Source organism: Sturnira hondurensis, unplaced genomic scaffold (assembly GCF_014824575.4).
Source record: "Sturnira hondurensis isolate 20B ecotype Veracruz unplaced genomic scaffold, ASM1482457v3 Scaffold0001872, whole genome shotgun sequence".
Classification (NCBI taxonomy): Eukaryota; Metazoa; Chordata; class Mammalia; order Chiroptera; family Phyllostomidae; genus Sturnira; species Sturnira hondurensis.
The window spans coordinates 27,931,487-27,955,512 of NW_028074503.1; the positions used below are offsets into that span (position 1 = coordinate 27,931,487).

The 24,026-nt window shown below is 41.9% G+C and overlaps 1 protein-coding gene across 16 annotated transcripts in view; it reads right to left on the minus strand.

Annotated features, from left to right (window-relative positions):
• The window catches only part of TCF4 (transcription factor 4), a 332,565-nt gene that overhangs the window by 157,306 nt on the left and 151,233 nt on the right, over window positions 1-24,026 (minus strand). For 14 of the 16 annotated variants that reach the window (XM_037034619.1, XM_037034665.1, XM_037034636.1 and 11 more), the window contains one exon: window positions 6,111-6,175. In XM_037034619.1, the coding sequence (XP_036890514.1) occupies window positions 6,111-6,175 (65 nt within the window). Of the gene's footprint in view, window positions 1-4,245; window positions 4,326-6,110; window positions 6,176-23,020; window positions 23,039-24,026 lie in introns of those variants that run through there. The other 2 variants (XM_037034713.1, XM_037034759.1) reach the window with 2 other exon arrangements.

Genomic DNA, 24,026 nt, shown 5'->3' on the forward strand with positions numbered 1-24,026 from the left:
TGGTATTTAATGTGCGCATTATTAACATTTTACATATGTATATATATATGAGAGCATATAAATAAATATACATATATGCAGCACTTTAATTGACAACACTAAAATGAATAATGAAAGAAAGTTCTTTACAGAAGAATGTCCGCTATAAATGTAGAAAGGATGATGGAGTTTTAAAAAGACTGTTAGTTAAAAACCTCTGACGCAGGCAAGCACCATTCATGCTAACACAATCAGGTTAAAGCCTGTTGGGGAGCACGGATACCTGCCCAACGCTCAAGTGCCAACACAAAGACTGTTTGCTAAATACAAAAGGGGAAAGGTTTACTTACAGCGATGAGATTGGGTTTTTACCAAGGGATTCAGGTTAGTGTCACCAAGGGCAACATGACAGCATGCGCTGTCATGGCGGAGCGCAACGTGAGGCACACAGCACCTTCTACGAAATACTCAGGCCAACATGTTGAGCTTTGGTCTGCAATAGGCTCTGGACCTGATTTTCAAGTTGTAGGCAAGGCAAGTGATACAGTAACAAATTAAACAGCTCCACAAAGAAATAAACCAACAATCGTAGAAGTGGGGTATTTTTCAAGACAACTAACCTAATTTCTTTAAAGGAAATATGTTTTTTAAAAACTGTAAGATGTAGTCTAGCATAAAAAAACTAAAAAGAGACACAGAAACCAAATACCACGCATAAATGCAAGGACACCCCCCAAAAATGCCATGAAAGACATTTTCAAGGGACCACTGAAGAAATCTAAATACATATTGGGTATTAAATTAGGAAACTATTGTTAATTTTGTGTAGAGGTGATAACAGTATTTTAGTTCAATAGGCAAGTGTTCTTAATTTTAAGAGATTCGTGATAAAAAATTTAGGGGTGAAATCTTATTAGATCTTCCACTTAAAAATTATACATATATATATGTCTGTGTGTGTGTGTACATACCCCCCCACACATACATGAAGCAAATGTAACACATACTAACAACTGTTTAAGTGGTGAGTACATCCTCTTTATTTTATTGTTTTTGTGACTTTTGTAAGTCTTTGAAAATGTATACAACAAGATTTTTAAAAATTAATTAAATAAATGAAGCTTGATTCTCCTGCTTAAAACCCAGAAAGCTGCAGTGGCAGGGTGTGCAAGAAAGAGCTTCCCTTTGTTTTTCTCCAGAGCACCTAACACATTGCTAGAGGGCCAATAAATATGTGCTGAGCAGTGTGATGGAGGAACAGCTCCCTTCTCTCCTTTGGTGGGTGGGTGCTGGGTGGCTGCTGGGAGAGGGGTGCACCCACAGCGATGTCCCAAAACAAACGTGCTGCCACCCGAGAAACGCTGCTCAGGGCCGGAGTCACAATGGCACACACATCACAAACGCAGGCCTCGGGTGTCTCAAAATGCTGTACTCGTAAATCTTCTGTCCCATGGTCCACACTGGGCACTCAAAAAGGACCGGCCCTGGGGGACCTTTGGTTTCAACAACACACCCACCAGAACACACAGATCGTTCGGGACACTCAGGCCTAGAACAGTGAGGCCACCAGGCTAGAACTCAGCCCCTTGAAAGTGAGTGACAAGTGCCTCTCCAGGATATGACCACACTGCCATTCCAGGGTCTGCGCAGTAAGTAGGAAGTTAGAAGGAAGGCCTTCCAAAGGGCTTTCCTTAAGAAAAGGTGATTTTTCTGGTGTTCATAGGCATGAAAACGATGCTATTACTGTGTGGTTCCCATGCACTGCTGTTGAGACTCTGCTCTCAAAACGATTCCTAAGAGTGACACTGGAGAAGTAAACACCAGTCCCCACAGTACAAGATGAAACTGACAACACCCCTGCCTTCCAGGAGCTTACAGAATCCTGGTGGAAACCTGGGTTCAACAAACACAAACAATGGCAAATTCGAAAAGCCTAATGAAGGGTAGTAGATAGAGCGCTGGGCAAGACACCAGCAGGTCCATTCGGTAGTTTCCCCAGTGGGGACAGGGACCACGAAGGAACGCAAGGACCTGGGCTGAACACCTGCACACCCCAAACAAACACTTATGCCCGATATCATTTAAAAAACAAAATGTATTCCTGCTTACACAAGTCCTAAACAGCCCTTTTCATAAAAAGAGACAAGGGATTTCATGCCTTTTGCTTATACCCTCTCTATTTTGAATTTAGGTAAGAAAAAAGATAAAGGGGCCACAAGTTTTAGAATTAAGTAATTTGTAATTTTTTGTATCAAAAATAAAACTAATTGAAAGAAAAAAATCCATTTTTTGATATATAATTGTTTCAGAACAAACTTCCACATTTAAGTTTCAACAAATCAAAAGCGACTAGATTTTTGAGGAAACTAAATTAAATATAAAGAATATCCCCTTACAGCTTCCAAGCTACTGAAATTTAGCAAAGGTATCTGAGATTAGGTCTAATTTTTAAATCCCGTCAGTTTTAATATTAGAATTGCCTTGGGGGTGGGGGCCAGGGACAGGCGAGAAAAGCAGAGGCCCAACTCTTGAAATTGTCACTTAATTAGTGGCAGCCAGAGTCCAGCTCCCCACGCCCCACACACACCTTGTCCAGGAGACACGAGTAACGAAACCAGTGCTGGGCTCGAGACTTGGCTAATTCCCAGCAAGAGAAGACGAACAATTCCTGATCATCAAGCTGAATTTCCCTTTTAGGGAAAATTTCTGCCTTAATAACAATTGTTGTGTTGACATCATCATCTCATTCCAAAACAGAAGATCTCAGCAAGATGAAAAAAAAAAAAAAACACAAAAAACTTTGCGATCCTCCAACATCCTAGTCAAAGCAGCAAAAGGGGCCAAAAGCAAGACCTTTTTCGCCCTTTCATCCTCCACGGAGGTGCCCTTTCCGTCCACTGGCCGGTGGTCATCTGTCGCTGTGAGGTTGGACTATCTTGAGAAAAACTTTATTTCCGCTCATTTTCGTTTCTGTCAGACTTTCCATTATAAATCTGATTTTCTCTGCCAGTAAAAGTAGTATGAGGTTGCAATTTGGCAAGAAAATTTTAAGCCTGGGTGTGATTTCCGTACCCCAATTTGATTTAAATTAGTTTTGCCATATTTAGTGAGAACTAAAAAAAAGTCCCGGTAGCCGCTTTGGGTTGTCTATCAGGTCATTTTCTATAGAATTTCAAAAGTCTGAAAAGTCACCGTGTTTATTTCTGATAATTTTATGCAGAAACACATTAATAAATTCATATTATCCCATTACTCTCTTTAATGAAAATGACTTAATAATAAAGAACTTGATAGCTTTTGGTGTTCAGCTACAATATCCATTTTTTGGAAAGCCATTATGTCTATCATTATTAGTGTTAAATCTGCAAGAGAAATATGATGGACACACACACACACAATTTTAAGCTGATGCATTTCTGAAATCGTGTACATTTCTCTAGGCCAGTACTTCGCTACCTGTTGCTCACAACCAGCATTTCTCTACTCCAAACAAAAGGCTATTCGGACTGGAGTAAGCAAGCTTCCATGTAACAGTGCTCATCCTGTAAGTCCACAGGACATTGTTGTAACACAATAAAGCGGCTTCTGGAGCTCCTTAGGGCACAGCACCTAGGAGGTTTTCCACCCAGCATCTCGACAGGGGAGGAGACAGGAGAACACAAAAGCTTCCTCTCCATGCAAGGCACTCACCTCGCCACACAGTGGGGACTCACTTCAGCTGTGATCTGCTATTTAGACCTGAAGCCCAAGATACCGAGAAGCTGCCCTTCTTTTTTGGTTGGCATAGCTGGTGCTGAAGACAGGGATTCAAAAAATAATTCTGCACCAGAGGAGCTCACTCACTAGAAGACACACTGAGGTCTGCTCTATTCTCAAATTCCACAGCAAGCAGAAATTCATGATATGTATACTTTTCATCTCAAGCCCCTATTTCCTTAATTGGGGAATTTCCAAAATTCTGCCTTTATTTTTCCAGAAGTGATCACACTGTTTACGGATACTGCTGAGCGCAGGCTGAGCACACAGACAGTCAGTTCTTATAAGAGTCACAACCATGAAGCAGAAATAAGAACGAAAGCATTTTACTCCATACTTCTATCCTGAAGACTTTTTAAGAAAAGCATATGTAATCATACTCCTGTCCACAACAGAATTTTTCTGGACATGAATGTCTCAAAATGAACCTCCCAAGGCCCAGAAATTCAGCCGCCACACGCCAGTCCGTCCACCTCTACACTCCCCCCTCTGCCCCTTTCCACTCCTCACCTTGTATCTGCCAAAAAAATTAACTTCAGTGTCACCCGAGGGAAGTATTTCCCACAAACCAAGGGAGGGTCTGTGTCCCCGCTCACTCACAGACAGACTCCCGCGGTCTGGGTGATGCTTTCACAAGTTAAGGGGCCTCACGCTTACTCAGCAGAGGAAATCTTTGTGTCTGAGGAATCACGCCAATTCCTATTAGTAAGAAAGGATACCGGGGCGAGGAAGCCTATTCTCTCATTGACCAAAAGAAAAGGCCCAGCACAAACAGAGACCTCTGCCATGGCCATCTGCGAAAAGGAAGGATGTTGTCAACTTTCTTCTCCCCAAAACTCTGACGACCTCTGCCTTGACCCTCAGAAACCAGAGCCACAGGAACAGGCTCTTCTGCAGGAATTGAGAGCTTTACACCACAGACTCTCGGCACCGAGAGGTTAGTCGCCCAAGCTATCTCCCCTGAACATTTGCACTCACATTCCAAAGATGTTTCCGTTGCGCTGGAACGGCTGTAAATTTCTTTCCTGCACAAGTCTTTCCAAACAGACTGCCATGAACCGCGCTCTGCAGCAGGAGTTCTTACCCAAGCCCCGTGCCGCTCATCACGGCACATCTCTCAGATGCTGACTCTGACTACACTGGTGGCTGGGCCAAGGGAGTAAACTTTAAAAATGCAAATACGTCCAGGAGGGGGGAAAAAAAACCTCCACCAGAATTCTACCTTTAGTGATACATAAGTGACAGGAAACGGAACCCTCCTTCCCAGGCCCTGTTTAATTACGGAATCTGTTTGCTTACATTTTTCAGGATATAGTAAAGAGCTGTTTTACAATTTTCAAACAGGTTTCCCCCCCCAGATCATTAAAGGAAATGGGAGGTGAGAGGGTTCAAGAGAACGAGCACTCCCCTTCCAACACAGAAGGAACATACGTGCTGTTTGGGTGGATAATAAAACAGTAGAAAGCTTTGAATATGAAAGAGGACTGTTAAATTCTGCCCCGAGTTTTCCAAAGTAAGAAACCAATGTACTTACAAAAAGAAAGCCTAAATCTTCAAACAGAAAAGGTTTTAAACATATGATTAATACTGATACTGAAATAAAAGAGAAAGCATCTCTAAAATCTCAATTGTCTCGAAGCAAAGCTTACACTTCCGGACACTGGCAGTATTTTCAGAATCGGCTTTCTCTGGAGAGCGAAAAGTATGCAAACGCAGAGCACACCGAGACACGAACACACACATGCTGCACCTTTGTATTACACTGGCATTTTATTATTTAATTAAAGCACTCTTATTTTTCTAGCTCACGCACACTTCCCCTGAGACGGCTTTGCTGTTAGCCTGCTGGCCTTGACTTCCAGCCAAAAACAATTCAGAAACAAAAAGGGACAACAAATCATATTTTCACAGACATTTTTATCCCTCAATACAACCCTGTTTTCACACAACATCACACAGCCCCTATGAAAACTATAATTTAGGCCAATAGCCACTGAGCCCAGGGCTGGACGCAGGGCTGCACGAAGTGCTCCCCGTGTAAGAAATTCTGAAGTTCTTAATTGCAAATAAACTCTTTTGATAGAACCACTGTAACCGACATCGCTGGTTTGCAAACAGTGCCACTGGTACAGGTTGACGGATTAAAAAATAAAACCAAGCCAGTGCATGCAATGCTGATACGCCAGCAATCTAAAGATGAGATGTTTATTACTTCCGAGCTCTGTGTTATTTCATTACTTTTTAAAAAGAGAGGCATCGGCAGACTTTCAGTGCATCTCAGTGCCACAGTCTAAAAGGCGTCATCTAATGTATGAAATGAACCAATTTACCAGGTCAATTCTCTCAACCCTTCCCCATGCGAGATTCTCACTTACCTGGTGGCAACCCTGTAAGTTTGATTCTCTCCCATAAGATGAATATGAACCCCTTTCGGTTTTACCTGCCAAGAGAAACAATAAAAAAATGTGTAAATTGTGTTTTTCCTTAAAAAAAAAAAAGTCCTGCAGGTAACAGACATCTACTTCTCTTCCCCGGTGTTTACATACGTGAAGTAGGCACTACCGGCAATGTGTGCAAGCACGAGAGGGAATCACACTTCCTCACTCTGGCTATGATAAACTGGAAAAAAATACCCTTCACTCCTATTCTTAGCCAAACTGCTCCACACTTCCAGAAACTGTCATTCCAATGGCCTCCACTTTCTCCAACAAACAAATTGTCATTCCTTATTTTCACTTTTTTCCTCTCTCACAAAATTTAAACAATTTCATTTTTATTTACACAGCAGGCAAATTATCTATGTAATGACCCTAGTCTAGTAATCCCCATTGATTATATTGACACTTAATGGTGAGGCCAAAGCTAATCAATCAAGGCTTTCCAGATGGTGAATACAGCAAAGGAACTATTCAAAATTCTGAGACTCTCTTTTTTTAACTCTCTTTCCCGAGAGTAAATTTCATCATGATCAAGATGATGATGGAATTTACATTTGGAGAAGAGGGTTTTTGAAAAAGTGCCCACTCTGAAACTCAAGTTCAGATTCTGTCAGTAGACTCACTCAGCAGGACATGGGACAATGGAATGTGCATGTCCTGCTCCGACTCTAAGAGCCCAATTGTTATCCACAGACAGTGTTACAGAGATGTACATGCAGCCTCCGATGCTATCTGGCCACATCTAAGGATGAAATCAAGGCTGCTCATTTGTTTCTTTTAGAAGTGTGGTTAGCTTTAATAATCAGCAAGGAAGGCAACACAACCACGTTACAAGAGACCTAAGCAGTAGAGTTCAGTTAGTGACATACTAAGAGTTACAGAAAAATCGATCCATACCAGAACTTCAGGGACTCAGCCAAGTACCCAGAACACAAACCCCACGCCACCTGAGACAGAATACTACTTTCTTGCAGATTCGTTTTAAGGAGCACTGTATTTTACACCTAGGACTAGACCATTCTTTTTTCCAATGGGAAAATTCAAAGCGAGCACTTGGAGGAACTAAGTGGCACCCCTCTAAAGTTTACAGCCCCCAAGTGCCCCCCCACCCCCAGCCCGAGTTCACGCAAAGGCTGAAAGGAGCCGCAGCCGTTTCTTACAGTCCAGTTTGACGACAGAGCTGTCAGCGCGTGCCTTCCTGACGCCACACGAAGAGCGCCCCCGCGATAAACCTTGTATGTGATCAAAAGTCACTACAGACACAGAAGAGGATTTTCCAAAGGAAGCCAAACCTGAGCTTTAACATTAACCCTCTTTCCCCCAGGATTAACTTTTCTATTGATTTCCAGGAATCTGAAACTTAGAAAAACACCCCCTCCACCCATTTCTGGTATATTTCAAAGTAGGCAATCAATGTCCACATCAGTTTCTACCACAATGGAACAGGGTATCCTCTCCAGGCTGTCAGTCCTGGGATGTCTAAGAGAGTAACTTCAATTGTATGAGGATTTTACTTCGAAGAAAACACTCATTTACCTGTTCAGCAGTGCAAATGGTCATACAGACATATCTCCTCTTCTGCATAAGTCAGAGATAACCTAAAGATGCCCTTGAACTTCTCTTTACAAATATTACTCACAGAAAGACCTGATCTGTATGAGCTATCAAATGATGTGTGGCCTTCCTTAAACTCTTGCATCTAAAAAGCTCCAATACAACCACACCATAGTTACTTCACCATAATAGTCACTTGTTAACAACTACAAAGGCAGGTAAAGGGGTAGGTAAGTGTAGACAGGCAAGCGTGCAGACAGAAAGGTAGATGACAGATAAACAGATAGGATAAAATTTGCTCTGACTTCCCAGGAAATTGAACTGCTAGTGTCTTGTTTGGTAATTTCTAAAAAACTGGATTGTAAAATACAATTTTAAGAAAAAAGGCTATCTATTTTTCTCTATAGAAGGAATTACTAAATCCATCCCCTATATAATTTCACCACCTGACACTACTTCTCAGCTTGAGTCCAGCACATAAACCCCAGAAAGATGAATTTTCCTACCAGGGTCTGTCCTAATTCGTGTGTGTGTGTGTGTGTGTGTGTGTGTGTGTGTGTGTGTAGTTAGAGATATATATATAAAATTAGAGCTATCCTTTCCATTATTTTGAAACCAGAAAATCAGTACAAATAGTAAGAAAGAAAGATGGCGGGAGAAAGGCAGGGAGAGAGGGAGGGAAAGTAAGAAAATAAGAATAAATGGGAGAGAGGAGAGAGGAAAGGAGAGAAAGAGAGAGGAAGAGTGGAATGGAAAAGCAAGGGGGTAGAGGAAGGGAGAGGAGGGGAGAGAGAAGAATGTGAATTCGTGCTGTGCAGCGTCCCTGAAGTACTCCTGGCTACATGGGCCAGCATTCTTTACTATCATATCAGATACAGACTGCTTAATCTTAATTTTGCTTGTTAAAAAATATTTATCCAGATACGAAAATAAACCCACTGCAAATTACAAGTTGTCAGGGTTAAAAATCTACTCCTGTTTGTGTGGGGGAGGATAAGGGACCAGCATAGACATGAATCATTCTCAGTAATTTGAGTGTTTCCATGACATCAATGGGCACCAGTCCAGGACTCTGTCGAAGTCTGCGAGGTACCAAGGAGGCAGTGCAGCCAGCAGGAGGCTGGGAGGTGCACTTTTTTTTTTCTTTAGGATTATGCTCCTTGTAAAGATTTCATCTGTAGCATCCACTTATACCATCAAATAGATTGCTCCAGAGATCACGAGTGAACACATTTCATTCTGATAGTGTAAGCCCTTAACTTTATTACATCTTTTTGTTCCCAAATTCAACTATAAATCTGCCCTCGGAGCCCAAACCTCTGTTTGGGAGCAGAATAATCGGACGGGGACTGTGGATAAACTCAAGCACTTTCTCAAACGTATTATACCTACTCCTATCATTTCCTAATGACAGGAAGCAGCCATTTTACAATGACACCTCAGTTTCTAGGAAAAGAAATAGATCTTTTGTGTAAACTGTCCAGTAAAAATTAGCTGTGGTCTTGATGTTGATTTTCTGCTTAAAATTCACTGACACATTTGTCTCAGATAATGAAATTTTCAGGAGCGCGGATAACATGTCAGAGTAGGGTTCCCGAGGAACTGTCCGTGCTCACGAACACAAAAGCTCCCCAATGTCTGCGTTCACTGTACGTCAGGCACGGATTTTTGTCACTTACACCACCGGGCTGGTGCAGACAGCTTCTTTCCCTCTTTCTCCATTCTTCGCCACCCACCTCCCCCACCCCCACAGCCACAGCGGAGCTCTGAATGAGCTCAAGATTCCGTTTTTCCGATATTTAAAAGAGAGGGCAGTGGCGAACAAGCCCGGCGCACTCGCTGCAGAATTTTCGAGACGTCCCTCCAGTACTAGAATGCGACAGCCGCTGCGGACATTTTTTGGCACAAAGACAACGGTGGCAGTGCCAAGCCCCATGGCTAAAACTACTCAAAAGAGGCATAAGGGGAGCATTAATCGCTCCAGTCTTTTACTGCATGGAGGACTGTTGTCCATATTCTAAAAACTAAAAGTACCCGTTAGTAACATTTGTCGTATGCCCAGAAAGGGTGTGTATGTGTGTGTGTGTTGAGGGGCGGGGGAGGGTGGGTATTCTGAAATACATACCGCAAACAAATCTTGTCAGGCTTTTGATTCATTTTTATACCTAAAAGGACCAAATGTTAAATTTTGCTGCTGGTGAAAATCTGCTGCACATGAAACGAATGATATGACCTAATGGAGTACACTGAATGCTGAATGAAAGCTATAGAGAGGATTTTATAAACTTAGCTGAAATATTGGCTAAATAACTTTCTTCTACAGAAACGATGTATACAAGGGACATGTACTATTATGTCACAATTTTTTAAAAACTGAACAAGAAAAACACTGTAAAGGAGCAGACACAACAGCCGTCAATCAACCCTTCTAGAGACAAAGGGGTCCACGCACAGCCCTCTCTCTAGAACAAGTGGGCATCTTCAGGGAGCAAACCACCCAGAAAGTCAGCATGTTCTGTCCAAACCGAACCCACCAACTGCTAAAGCCCATACTTAAATTTTATTATTAAAAATGGCACCACTTGGTAATCAATAAAGGGTTCACTTGCTTCTTTTGCTGCCCTTGAAAAGCTAATCTAAGCAGAAAATACTGCATAAGCTACTTCCAGTTCTTTTAAAGACCAGTATTTTTGCTGATCTATTCAGGAATGAATCTTTTATCTTGCTTCCCCAAGAAGTATAGGGAAAAATATTTTTATCGTTTTCCATTTGACTTCCAGTGTCTATCCATAGTATCCCGCTGTACGGGAACGCCACAGGAACTGGATGAGAATGAAAACATTCCATGAAGGCAGAAATGGTCTCAGAAGTCCATCCATTCACAGGGAAGCATCTAAGAAGCATGGCCTTCAGTAGATTACCACACCAGCACAGTTCTATCCACCACGGGAAGAGGGAGAAACAACACCACCACCTTACTGATGATAGGATTTCTGGTGATCAGCGGTGACACAGGAGACCCCACTAGGGGTGGACCAGTAGGAAAATGCCAAGGTCATGTTCAGGTTTCTAGCCTTCCATTCTCAAAATCAGATCTAAATGGTAGGTGTTGCACTTATCACTGGAAAACTGCACCTCTGCAGTGACACGTGTCCCATGAAAAGCCTCCCTGCAGATCATCCCATGCAGCAGGACAACACTAAGCAAGGCTGTTCCACGGCTAATCCTCATTCTGGGAACCTAAGAGTGAGCCTTTTGTTCCCGGCCATCAGACGAGGGAACTAACTCATCACAACCACCTATGAGTCAACATACATCTCTGTCCCTGTCCCCAACCTACTTCCGGTTACCCTTTTAATTTTTCTACACTGAAATGTCTATTTCATTTAAAAATGACTGCAATTCTTAGGGGTTCTGAAAATATACTTGAGGTCATTCTCCACAGTTCTTCCATCTTTCCCATGCCTGCTTTTTCCGCCCTTCCTCACGTAAGGACAGCTGCGCCCTGCCATGCACTACCCACCGTGCAGAGGGCTTACTTAGACTGCTGACTTGTTCGAGCTGTGCAGCAGTCCTGGGCGGTGGGTAACACGAAAACCGTTTCATCGGTGAGGAAACCGAGTTCCAGAAACTGCCAGAGGTCACACAGGAGGTAAGTGATAGAGCCAGGAATCAAAGCCTGGAAGTGTGATTCCGAACGCTGGACTTTAGCACTACTCTGCACTACTGATATTTAAACTCTGAAAAAAATCTGTAAATAAGCAAGAAGCCCAATAGGGAAGACTCAAACCCCAGCGCTCAAAACACTCGTGAATTTGATATGAAATTAATGAAAGTGTCCTATAGGTGGGAGTGATTTACATTTACACGGTGTTTCACTCCTAAAAGGTCTCCAGGTACTTTATAGTTGTGCAAATGCTGTATACCAGAATCTGACGTTGGACAAAAAACCACGATCATCTCCACACTGATTTGAAGCAACAAAAGCAGTGGCAAACTGCACCTAAACGCCTTCCCTATGTGAAGACTACGACTCCATTCAAACTGCACAGAGAAGACTAAAAGTAAAAATGTAACTACGATACAGGTCAACACAGCATTGCTCACAAAGTGTCTTCTGAGGAATAAGAACCTCACAGCGGGCTCCAGAAAACAAAAGGGAAGCTAAGCAAAAGGGCCTCGAGAACGTGAGAACGTTGCTCGCCATCTCTTTCTTTCCAAGAAATTTACCCTGTATCTGAGCAAGTTGAAGCCTCTGAGACGTCCTGTAGTGAGTGAGGACATTTAATTTTGTGCCACACTATCTTTCCTAAACGTGTGTGACTGCACATACCTGCCCCATTCTTTCTGTCCATTAATACAAGCGCTGAGGAACTTTAGGAACAACCACTATAAGAAACAACACGAAGAATTATGGGTTTAATGTATGTTTGTAATTTTCTATCAAATAAATGATGAAAGTGTTAGGACTGAATTTTATGTACTTTAAACTGATCTGAAAACAGTGCGGACTTTCCCCGCCGTTTCTACACAGATGTACCTTCGCTGCTGTGACTGACTGGCCAACCCAGATCCTCCCTGATCCGAGCTTGGAGGTAAGAGAGTCTGGGTTTGCAAGATATCGGAAGCTGATCTTATTCTTTCCATTTCTGAAATTCCGAGACGAACGCTGGTTTTCTCCCACAGAGTCTCAGTATTCCAGGACAACTTTAGTCACCATCCACAGGCATTGAGAAGTCCAATTTTAATACACTTCATGCTAAAAGAACTACAACTCCATTCCAGTAGATAAACTGGGCATCCCAGAGCTCAGGAAATTCTCCTTCTCCCCTGCTTCTAAACCGAAAACAGAAAAAAACAGTTGGGGGAAAGGGTGACTAGGCACACGGTTTGTACCAAAGAATAACAGGAAATGGGGAGCTAGCCATCTTCCTGGAAAAGACTAGCATTAGTCCTTTCGTTCATTGATGTTTTTAAGTCACAAAAATAGAATACTTGATCATGATCTATAGCTCTGAGCCTGGAAAAGTGGGAGTTCGGGCCGCGTTCTGTCACTGATGCCCCTCGTGCTGTCTGGACACGGAGCTGCCTTCACGGCGGTAGGCGCACCCAAGCTGCAGATGTGCCGCACATCCTCAGACTTCACCAAAACTCACTATTCTGGGGTGCTGCCCGTGGATCAGAACTGATCTTCGGTTCTCCTTAAAGCATTTATACCTGTGGAGCACACTCGAGTGTGCAGACTAACATCACTTGCATCACTGAAGAGGGCACAGCCAAGACCCCCTCAGATGGTCACTTAGTCCCTATTTTGTGATGAGATTACCCAAATTAAGAAACAAGCTTATACCCGAGGTTATACAGACACTAAGAGATGAAGCTAGAACATGAACTTCCAATTCCAGTGTGAAAGCCTGTTGCTACGCTACCCCACCTCTTTCGGGCGTCCTGGAGATGTACTATCAGAGTGTGTTGTGGTAGTGAACATGGTCCCACGCGGCTTTTCCCTGTGTTCCCGAAACCCTCCCCTCAAATAATTTTAACTCCATTTGTAGTAACCCAAGTCCTTTGATGGATAAAAATGTTAACATTGATAAACATTCTGAGTGACCATCCTCTGGGGGATCGATGCAGAATAAAAATACCATCTTAGATCATTTCATGTGCAGAAGAAAACAGCCAAAAGCATCGCCCTCACCCAGTGCCACGCTTAGGGAGACGTGAGCACCTGATCAGATTAAAGCGCGTGAGTTTCATGCTTTATTTTCCAAATGCAGGAACATCTTTCATTGAAAATAACCCTCATTCCATAGAGTGTGCAATTAATCAACACAATCACGGGGATAACTTAGCTGTTTGGGGAGGTGTGTCAAACAACTCTTTAAGGCCACCAAAGTGCCACTTGAGCCACCAGAGTGATGATTTTCTGAATCAGCAATTTGCACAAGGGTCCCCTCGGGACCTGAGGACTGAGGGCAACCCCGAAATCACTCAACTGACTTCTCATCAGTAACTTACCACTGGCTTTGTGTGAATAAGATCTCAACAGTTCTGTCCGCCCTGTCTCCTGTTTCCCCTGCTGCGCCTGTGCTGCCCGGTCTCACCAAGATGCCCAGGGAGTGGGCAGCCTCCGAAGGAACAACACTGGTACTTGACATCTGATTTTTTATTAGAAGAAATTACAGTTTCATATAAAAATAAAAAGGTGACATTTGCAATATATACCAAAGGTCTCAAAAGTGAGCAGAAATAAAATATGTGTGCTATATATTCTTAAGAGAAAAGGAAGATACAAGATGGGAGTGGAGAAAAGTAATCCCCCCAAATTCAGTTCTAAGGCAAAGAAGCCTTGCTGGTCATGAAAATTATCAGTGAGACTTTTCTTAAAACAGGTCTCCACCCCAGGATACTCAAACTCAGTGGAGTGCGATCTGGCATTTCTACTTTAAAAAGAAAAAATTACACTGGTTAGGCTAATGAGCCACGGAGTAACAAATTTAAGAGACAGGCACAAACTTTAGGGTTACAACAGAAGAAACTCCCATAAACCTGGTAACCTAGTGGAGAACAAAAAAAAAATCAATCACTGCCTGATGCTACCCTTTTAAATGGATTTTAAAAAGACAAACAATCGTTGTTCTCTGACACACTTCCATACAGTTACCGTGTAACCATTTTTATGGGTTAGAACAGCAATTTTTCTAGGGGTGTGTGTTGCAAGAGTTTTTAAAACAAGCAACCCTGACTATTTAATCAGGGGCACTAACCTCCTTTTCCTTAGACTGTCAAATAATAACAATAGCCAAAACAACAACAGCTGTCTAGTATGAATGAATCAAAATTATACCTAATTTTATTAAGTCAACAAAAAATATATTTTTGGTGTGCTGCAGAATTTTAGTAATTAGCTTATGTGCACTACTAGGTAGAAAGGGTCGAAAACTGCTGGGTTAGAGGAACCTCTTCCTGGCAGCATACTGAGCCGTTTGTTCATCTCGACGAATGAAGGCTGGCTGTTTTAAAGAAATTAACCACATACGACCAAGGAGGTTCCCCTGACAAACAACACAACTCCAAGACAGGAGAGTCCTGGAGGTGAACGGCTGCTCCTCTTCTGTCGGCCCCAGGGGCCACTGCTGCGAAAGCATCCCTCCCCTGGCTCCACCCCAAGACGGACCAACCTGCAGTGGACACTGCTGGCTGCAACTTTAAAGGGCCCGTGCCCCCTGCACGCCCCTCTGTCCATACTCTCCTGAAGGCCGTGCCAGTCCACGCCAAGGAGACAGGCTGTTCTTCGGCCTCTCTGGAGGAGATCTACCACACGCCGGCCAGACACGGGACAGACAACGTCCTCTAAGACTTTGTTGCCAGGCTAAAGTGTTTGGAACTTATCAGCAAATTTTAAGAAAATCAGCAGCTATCCTTCACCACGCAAAGCGGTAGGTCACTGGCTGCCCATCTAAATGTGATGTCCTACCAGAGCCTTACTTGCGTGAGACATAAAAACTAATCATGACCAAACTCTGAATAAGGCACAGGGGAACAGAAAACAGAGGGAAAGGTTTGACGTTACATTTGCCATAGAGTGTTTATATAGGAAAATTACATATTTTAGCACCTGGCGTGTAGGCGCCGGCCTTAGTTTTCAAGCTGAGCTCAGAGCTAACAAGAACATAACAATTATCACCTCTTAAAGAAACCACACACATTTTATGTGATACTCAAGACTGCACAAAAATAAAGGGGGGGGGCTTCATGAAGATTTTAAGTAGTTTATACATGTGCATAATACATGTAAGAATTATACATGCATACACACTTATGTAAGCAACATGTTTAACCCCAGGCGGAAGGCGATCCAAGTGTCACTTACATATGTATCTGCAATGTCTTCGGTGAGCATTTCTCTAGCCCTGGCACTGCCCTGCAACTGGTCTGGAGTCCCTACACATGCACCACTGAGACGTTAAGGGGAAATAGCCCGGAACCCACATATACGTATTTGAGGGCATGCACAGAGCAGGCAAACAAGGAAGACCGGTAACCCACTGAGGCTGCTCTTCAAGATCACCTTTCAGAGAATGGACCCACAAAAGCCATACTCAGAGGTTAACAAGACCAAACCTCTCAAATTATGATTCCCCTCACTAGTCATCGTTAACAGAAGGTGATGGCTCCCAGATCAAATTACACAAGCCGCTGAGTTCCACACAGGACAGTTAAGGAAAGCCTTCCAATCACTGAGTGTACGAGCATGACTGAATCAAGAGAGGAGGGCGGTGGGGCACAGGCAGGAAGCGGAGAAGCAGAGGGAAGGATGATCAGAGAGGAAAGGAGGAAGGAGAAGGGGGTAGTCAGACAGTGACCTCATCCTATCAAAACATGTGAAAATAAAGCCCATTACACGGGATAGCTGTTTACAGATGGCAATTTTCACCTCTGAAACTTGTCCAAATGATGATCTGAACAGGTGTGAAGGAGATCCCAGAAACACGGGATACAAAAATAACTATCTGTTGAGTGCCTCCAGGTACCATGCGCTGGGTGCTGGAGTCGATGACAGACATTATGCACGAGGGGTAAGAGTTTAGAGGGCTGCAACACGGAGCAAGCCCAACACCGTACCGAGGTAAGGATTGAAAAGGGAGCGATGAGAAGCACAGAGGAAGAGTACCTGCGGCAACTGAACTGCGTCCAGGTAATAGGTGGCAATGGGAAAGATGTGTATCGGAGATTCTGTGCCAGATGCCATTGTAACAGATTTAGTGGGAACTGGATATTGGCATGCAGTTTGTAGTTATTTGGCAATGTTAAAGAAATCAAAGTAAATTAAAAACTAATAGTTATATAGTTTATCACATGTTTAACGTCACTGCTACCTAGAATTGGAAGGACAGAAAGCTGAAAGAATACTTAAGATAACATTTCTCCCCTCCCAACTCTAAGCTTTTTTATCATTTCATACTTAGGGGAGCTGGTTTTGGAGTTTTGATGGAATTTGCTTATAAATGAGAGAAATCTGCAATATAAGAGAAAAGAACTGTAAAGATCTAAACTCTCCATATAACACCTTACTGATTCAATCAAGACATATCACTTCAGAGCTATGTAGGAATCACTTACAATCAATCATCATAAAGAATTTGGTCAAAATGTGCCAGCCAAAATTGTTGCTATTTGTGATATGCAGTCCTTTTACAGAGCCCTGGTCTTCCCTGGCAGAAAGCTAGGCTCTGCATCCAAGCCTCGGAAGGGAGGCCAGGACGCTCCTGCTGCGACTGCCCACTGCCTGGGTAGACGCTGGTCCCGTGACCTGGAAACACAGGGGCTGACGGCGACTTGCTCCTTTAACAGCTCCTGCCCCGTCACCAACAACTCAGAGTGGCAAAACAAGACCGAAAAAGGGTTCCACTTGAACCATAGCTCTCACTGTCTGCCAGGAAGGACAGCTTCATTTGATCTGCAGGAAACAAACAAAATAAAGTGCCTCTATAAAATATGACAATGCAAACAGAAGCTCGTTTTCCTTCAAAGAGCAAGTGAAAACTGTCAATTCTCTCAGGGAGTTCTCTACCAGGGGCAGCCTGATCCATCACCTACCACAAGTAATGTTTCAAATTTCAGTGATTTACCCTTTTAAGTCAATTCCCACCTTAGTCAAATAAGAATTCTTAAGCGTAATCAGGCCAGGAGGAACTACAAAAATAAATACGATTAATGGAAATGTAAAATCAACCACTTAAAAACTCAAGAGTGGCATATATTTTACATACTATTTAAATTACCAGGGCTCTATTTAGCAAAAATAAGCCAAAACACACACACACACACACACACACAACTTCCATTTCCAAATAAAAACAAATTAAGTGCCATACTCAGTATTAACCTACAACTTCATAATTACTGCAATATATGATGAATTGTGAAAAACTGCAAAAACAAAGCAAAACAAAAAACAAAACAAAAAAAAACAACAAAAAAACCCCCCAACCTTGAAAAGTAAGATACTAAGAACCCACACACCACTGAGTTCAAATATGACCAACCAGCAGAGGGCGCACATGCCCCAACAAGAACTGTCTGGCCAGGTACCACTCCACTCATTCAGGAATAAGCATGACCAAAATTTTAATACAGGGAGGGGGGCAAATCGTCCTATCGGTGGCATTAATAAAACAAGTGTGCTCGGTTTAGGGTTAGTAAGAAATACACACAAGTACATTTTATTAGCAAATGCTGACTTTAACAGAAATTTCTTAGTTGCTCCATGAAAAGATGTTCATTAAAAAGAAGGAATTTTTTTGTCCAGAAGTGAGGTTATATCAGCTCTCAAGGCCATATAGTTTTTCTAGATCACTATTAAGAATCATGTATAATAAAAACATTTTTAGATGTAAATTAAGCATTAAATTTCTAACACATAAACACACACATTTTGGTGAGTATATTAAATTACCCTTTGCAAACAAAAGTCTCTTTCAGCGTATTTACAGGTGTCGTGTACATATTTATGAATCAATCTTTGTAACCCTACAACAATCAAGTATGTACCATTTTATGGTTAAATTAGGATACATAAGTCACTTATTTTTCCACTGGCTTGTACTTGACTGATTACTTAAAAGCCGTCTGGTCCAGGTCCCTCTGCCTTACAGGAGCTTTCGGGCTCCAGCAGGTCATCCCAGAAGAGCTCCTCGCAGCGATGTGTGTGCACGTCTGCACAGAATGGGCACCATTTGCTCTTTTAGGGAAGTTTTCCTATAAATGCAAAAGCCAGAAACTCCTTCCGGTGCTTTCCAAACTTGTGATTTCAGACACAATATCCCAAATTAAAATAAAGAATTACCTTATGAAAAAAAATTAAAATCAACATCAAATATGTATTTTTTACATTTACAGATAAAAATCCACAGCTGTACAATCTCTAACGTACAGCGTGTTAGAATAAACAGAAGGCTTTTACTTAAGTTTCAAGGTGGAAAGCTTGGTAGGGCAATTACCTGTAGCTTGTCCATCCGCCTCAATGATCACTCCGACCTCACCTCTACTCACCAAACAAAAACAGTAAAGCCATGTGGCATCTCCATCAGGGGATTTTTTTAAAGCTTTCTTGGTAAATTTGAGAGTTAAACTGAATTTCCAACATATATAAACCAGGTGGTTTAGCTTACATGTAGGTCATGATAAATAACACTTATCTTTGGGCCGATGTGGCTACACCATTTCTGCCCAAGTTAAAATGACGATGCTTGATTTCTAAGCACTCAATTCTGAAATGTTTGCACAATCCGTTAAGTCCAGGCACACTGAAATGATTCTGACGTGCAGCCTGCTAAGGCCAGTGGTGAGGATAATGCCTCTTTACGTGGGTAAAACGTTGTGGCATATAGGTCACTCTCTTAAGGGGAATCAACTGTGTGTCTCCTCTTTGCGTTTCCACGACAATCCTTCATCCTGCAGCCTGGAGCTGAGAGTGAAATGCAAGAAAGGAGCCGAGTGCTCAAAGCAAAAATCTGCTTCCAGGACAATCCATTATATCTGACAAGTTAAATGTTCCATGGTAGGCCATATGGCACCAGAGCAGGCCCGACGATGGAAGAAGGGAACTCAGCAAATGCATCACAATTAAGGAGTTTGGCTACAGACTTTACTTTGAATTACTTTATTTTTTTATTAAATTTGAAATGCTGTCCCCCTAATTTTTAACTGAATCTCTTTTATGAGACAATTCGTAAAGAAGTTCCATAATTTTCTTCTCATCTTGTGACTGTGGGTGCTGGTGAAGGTTAAGGGCTGTGTGGGTGGAAACAGAGCTTCAAAGAGGGGGACCTGCAGCCTCATTTTAAAAGACAAATGCTGTGTAGACCCTGTCTGTCCCCTAGATTAGAGTATGCAAACGAGGGAAAGTGTCATTAGGTGAAGACATTTAACTAAAACTGACACAGCATTAAATGAAACCAATACCCAGTTTCTGGCCCCCAAAATCTTAAACATTGCACAGTCAAAATCTGCATGTTCCTGTTTCTTCCACAGTTTACTTAATTTTAACAAAATTGGCAAATTAATTTGGTTCTCAGCTGAATCTGGCTCCTCCTAGCATGACACCAAAAGGGACAGTCTGAACTCCTGCTAAGACCTTGTCCAAGAGGTAAGTCTTAAAAGCTCCCTAAGACACTCTGATTAAAAGCAGGATGCCTGTGATAATAAATGTTTGATGTTAGAAATAATGTAACATAAATCATATTTATACTATATTCATTTATTACAGTAAGGGAGGGGAAGATTAAATTAATGAAGTGACCAAAGTAGTATCATTATGCAATGGTATACGATTATATAATTAAGGAAAAAAATAGCGTCCCTATTTCTTGTGAAGCCTCCTCAGGAAGAGAACTGGACCTATAACAAAAAGACTGAAAATGCTTCCTGTACAAGTGTCCGAACCAATCAGTCTGGCCCAGCGTCACACAGCAAATGTATCACCTCCCCCACTTCCTCAAGATTACAAATGACACATTCCTGAGCAAATACAGTGTGAAATAAATTGTAATGGGTAGGTTTTTCTAAGCCATCATGATTATCGTTTAAGTATTCACACTGGTTTGCAAACATGAAATTCACAATAATTAAGATAAACGTGCATCTTTCCGAAAGAGAAGACACTAAGACTCATTTCCCTAAACTATTTTCACTCTCCATTTCTCCAGAGGGTCACTATTTCCCTCAAATGTATCCGCTTCTGCCTTAATTAAGAATAACATTATTTCAAAGAGCATATCCACATACTTTATAAAAAAGGGGTCACTTTGCATCATGTGGAAAATGATGAACACATTTTCTGGGGTCCCCAAAGTTACTATTTGTTAATAATCTAATATTATCTTATATTTGCATTTCCCTTATGTTTAAATATGACACAGTTTATTGACTCATGAACATGACATATGGATTATGAATTGGTAATGTACATTAAAAGTCACTTTTTATACCTCTCCCCATTTTATCAAGTGCTTTCACATACATGCTGTTTCTTACAAGCTTCATGGTAATTCTTTTAGGTAGTTATCATAACTATTATTAGTAATACTTTTCTCTGCATGTGAGGATAAAAGAAGATTCAGAGAGGTCGATGTATTGACTTGGAGCACACAGCTATGAAACGGAGGAGCCCCCCCCCCACCCCCCCAAGCCACGTCAGCATGGCACTGCCACGCCACACCGGCACCGAGTGAGGACGCACAAGCATTAGAAAAGATACAGGCAAGTCCTACTTGGGAATGCAATTACATATGTCAGACCTTTTTACTTGGTATTTGGGGAAAAGTAGCTAGATGTTTTGGTAGTGATAGTGCCCAGTCTGAAAGGGCACCAGAAATCCTATGCTTGGGTTTCCTAGGAAGAATGAACACATATTCAACACACAATTACACTTACACAGGAGTGCGCGCGCACACACACACACACACACACACTTGTAAAACATAGCCATGCACACCTCAGCACCAGCCTAGTGCGCACAGGCCATCGTGCACTGCGGACCCCATTTCTGTGTATCCGGATCCACATTTTTTTACTAATTAAAATGTCCAGATGGTAGCATAACACCTGATCGGAGGGGCTTTTAAGAACAGGAATTGTCAGCGCTCAACTCCTATATTGTTGGCAACTTGGAAAAACTGGCCTGCACTGAATTTTGTATGCGCTGAATTTTGTATGTGCTGTTTCCAAACCCTCAGTGAAACGCAGTTAAAACTTTAATAATTTGAACACAAAAAAGCCCACACTAAACTCTACCAAGAAAAAAGAGAGAAACATTTGCCCCTCAAATCACTAGTACCACAAGAAAGCTCACGAACTCCAACAGAACCCAATGTCGTATCACAGCAATGCAATGTGTTTCACGGAGGGGCACGTACCTCAACGGAGGAAGACTGAGAGCTACGCAGTATCTCATGGTTTCGTGAGGCTCTTTCTGTAATTTTTTTTTTGTTTTGTATAGGTTAACTAAGTAACAACCAATTAATTTTCAAATATTTCTTTTTCATTTTTACATTTTTATATCACATGTAAGTGTAGATCTTAACCATAAAACCAGACCATTTACTATCTTACATGCTTTTTTCAAAATACGGATTCTGGGAGGACTCCTGAAATTCAAGTTAGGCCTTGGCTCCTGAATAATATACTTCAGGAAATCACAAATGCTTTTTAAATGTTTAAGCAGTTACTTCCTAATCCTAAGTGGATTCTTTTTTTCTCCAGCAAACATTTTTGCAAATATTTAGGCTGCTTTGATACGCAAATGTTCTCCCAAACATTTCCACCAGCCAGCCACTAAAATCTCTCCACAGACCCCAGCCAATGGGAAAGTTTGCAAGGGAAATACGAGAAGCAACTGGGTGAGGACATGCCAGGAACTCTGGCTTCACTGGCCCCAAACAAGTGGTGATTTTGTTGCAATACCTGAAACAGAATCTTTGGATGTTTCACTAAAACAGCTCCTTTAAAATTTTCAGTCATGGGGCTGTAATTTTCCTTGACTGCAGCAACAGCTTCTGGGGGTGGGGGGTTAAAACGGCCCGCCCACAGGTTTCTTATTTCCGAGTTCAGTAACTGCAGCAACTGGGGCTGCGGCTGGACAGTGAAAATCTCCTCACTTTAAGAATAAAATACCCACAGGAATTAACATGTGCAAAACAGGAAACAGAAAAAGCAATACATAATGCCACAACTAGGGTCCCAAGTCTTGACAAAGACTATATTAGTAGAATACTTTAAAAATGTTCTCCCGAGGTACTGAGCTAGGGGAGAGGAAGCTGCCATAGACATCTGTACTGTGTGAATAACTCAAGAAATAATTCGTGCCAACACAGGACTTCTAGAAATAAAAACAAAGGGGTAGCATTCAAAACTAACTTGTAAATACAGAATGATTACAGTCATTGCTGAAAAACAATCCTCAGTGCTCCCTCTCCCTTTCAGACTCCGAAAACACCCCAACCCTGTTTTGGGAAATAATGGGATTCCCTAATAACAGGTCAACAGACCATTTCAAAGAAGGTCTCCAGCTTCCTCAGTCACGTAAGCCACCAGAGGCTAGCCACACGGAAAACAAAGCCAAATTTCAGGATTCCGCTTGCGAGCACCATGCCAGGCGCCACTGATGAAGGTATGAGTTGGTAAACACTTGTGCATCTGGTGGGGGGAGAACACTACCAACAGTGAGTTTATCAGAGCCAGTGAAACACTGAGCTTACCAAATTAAAAGAATCTGTGTTTCAGAAACTAACCTGCAGATCCACACGTGTCCCTTCACTCCTGCCATGGCTTCCTCATTTACACATGTTTGCAGTGGTCAAAGATTTCATCAGATGTGGTTTTGACAATAGCAGCTAAGTGCCTAAAGCCACAGATTTTAATTGAGCCCAAAATACAGATTTGGAGGGGAAAGAACCAATCACAGCAGGAAGTGTCTTAAAAGAAAAAAAAGGAAACATTATCTTGAGTAGTGTTACTCTGCACTTAGTTGTGCTGTATGAAAAAAATTTTTAAAGCTCTATAAAACGTCAGAATTAACCTATCGCTTCTGATTACTCACAGGTGAAATTCTACCCTCTGGATGGGCAGTGTCTGCATAAACAAGAAGTAAACTAAAAGAAAAAGAAAGAAAGCCTTCTTCTGCCTGCTATTTTAACACAATAGATTAAAAAAAAAGGACGGAGCCATCATAATCCCCAAACAGGACACACCATGTCCACACACACATGCACGCACACACACACACTCACTCTCTCTTTCTCTCTCTCATGTATAAACTGTGAGAACACAAAAGCTGGAAAAGCAAGAGACTGAAATAAAAGTCTCTTTCTTAGCACTCTGAGATTAATGAGGAATAAAAAATCTAGTCATTCTTAATGGCACAGTAGAGAAAAAAAGATTCACTTTAAACTTCAGGCTAAATAATTGATGCTACTTTCTATTTCACTACGATATTCTAAAAAATAAGACCTTGCATATCAAAGTTTCTATCTTCCCCTAACTAGGCATATTTATATTCTTTATACTGGGCTAGCAACTTTGGGAATTACAATTTAACTTTATATAAACAGGAAACTGCATCTTAGGAACAGCCTGAAGTTGTTTCACATCATTCCAGAGTGAAAATGCTTATAAATTTGACAATTTAATAAAGATATATATGCTTTCATTCTCCCCCTTTCTTAATCCTTATACAAACCCCTTTAAACGCACACACACACACACACACACATCTGCCTCAGCAAAAAGATCTAACAA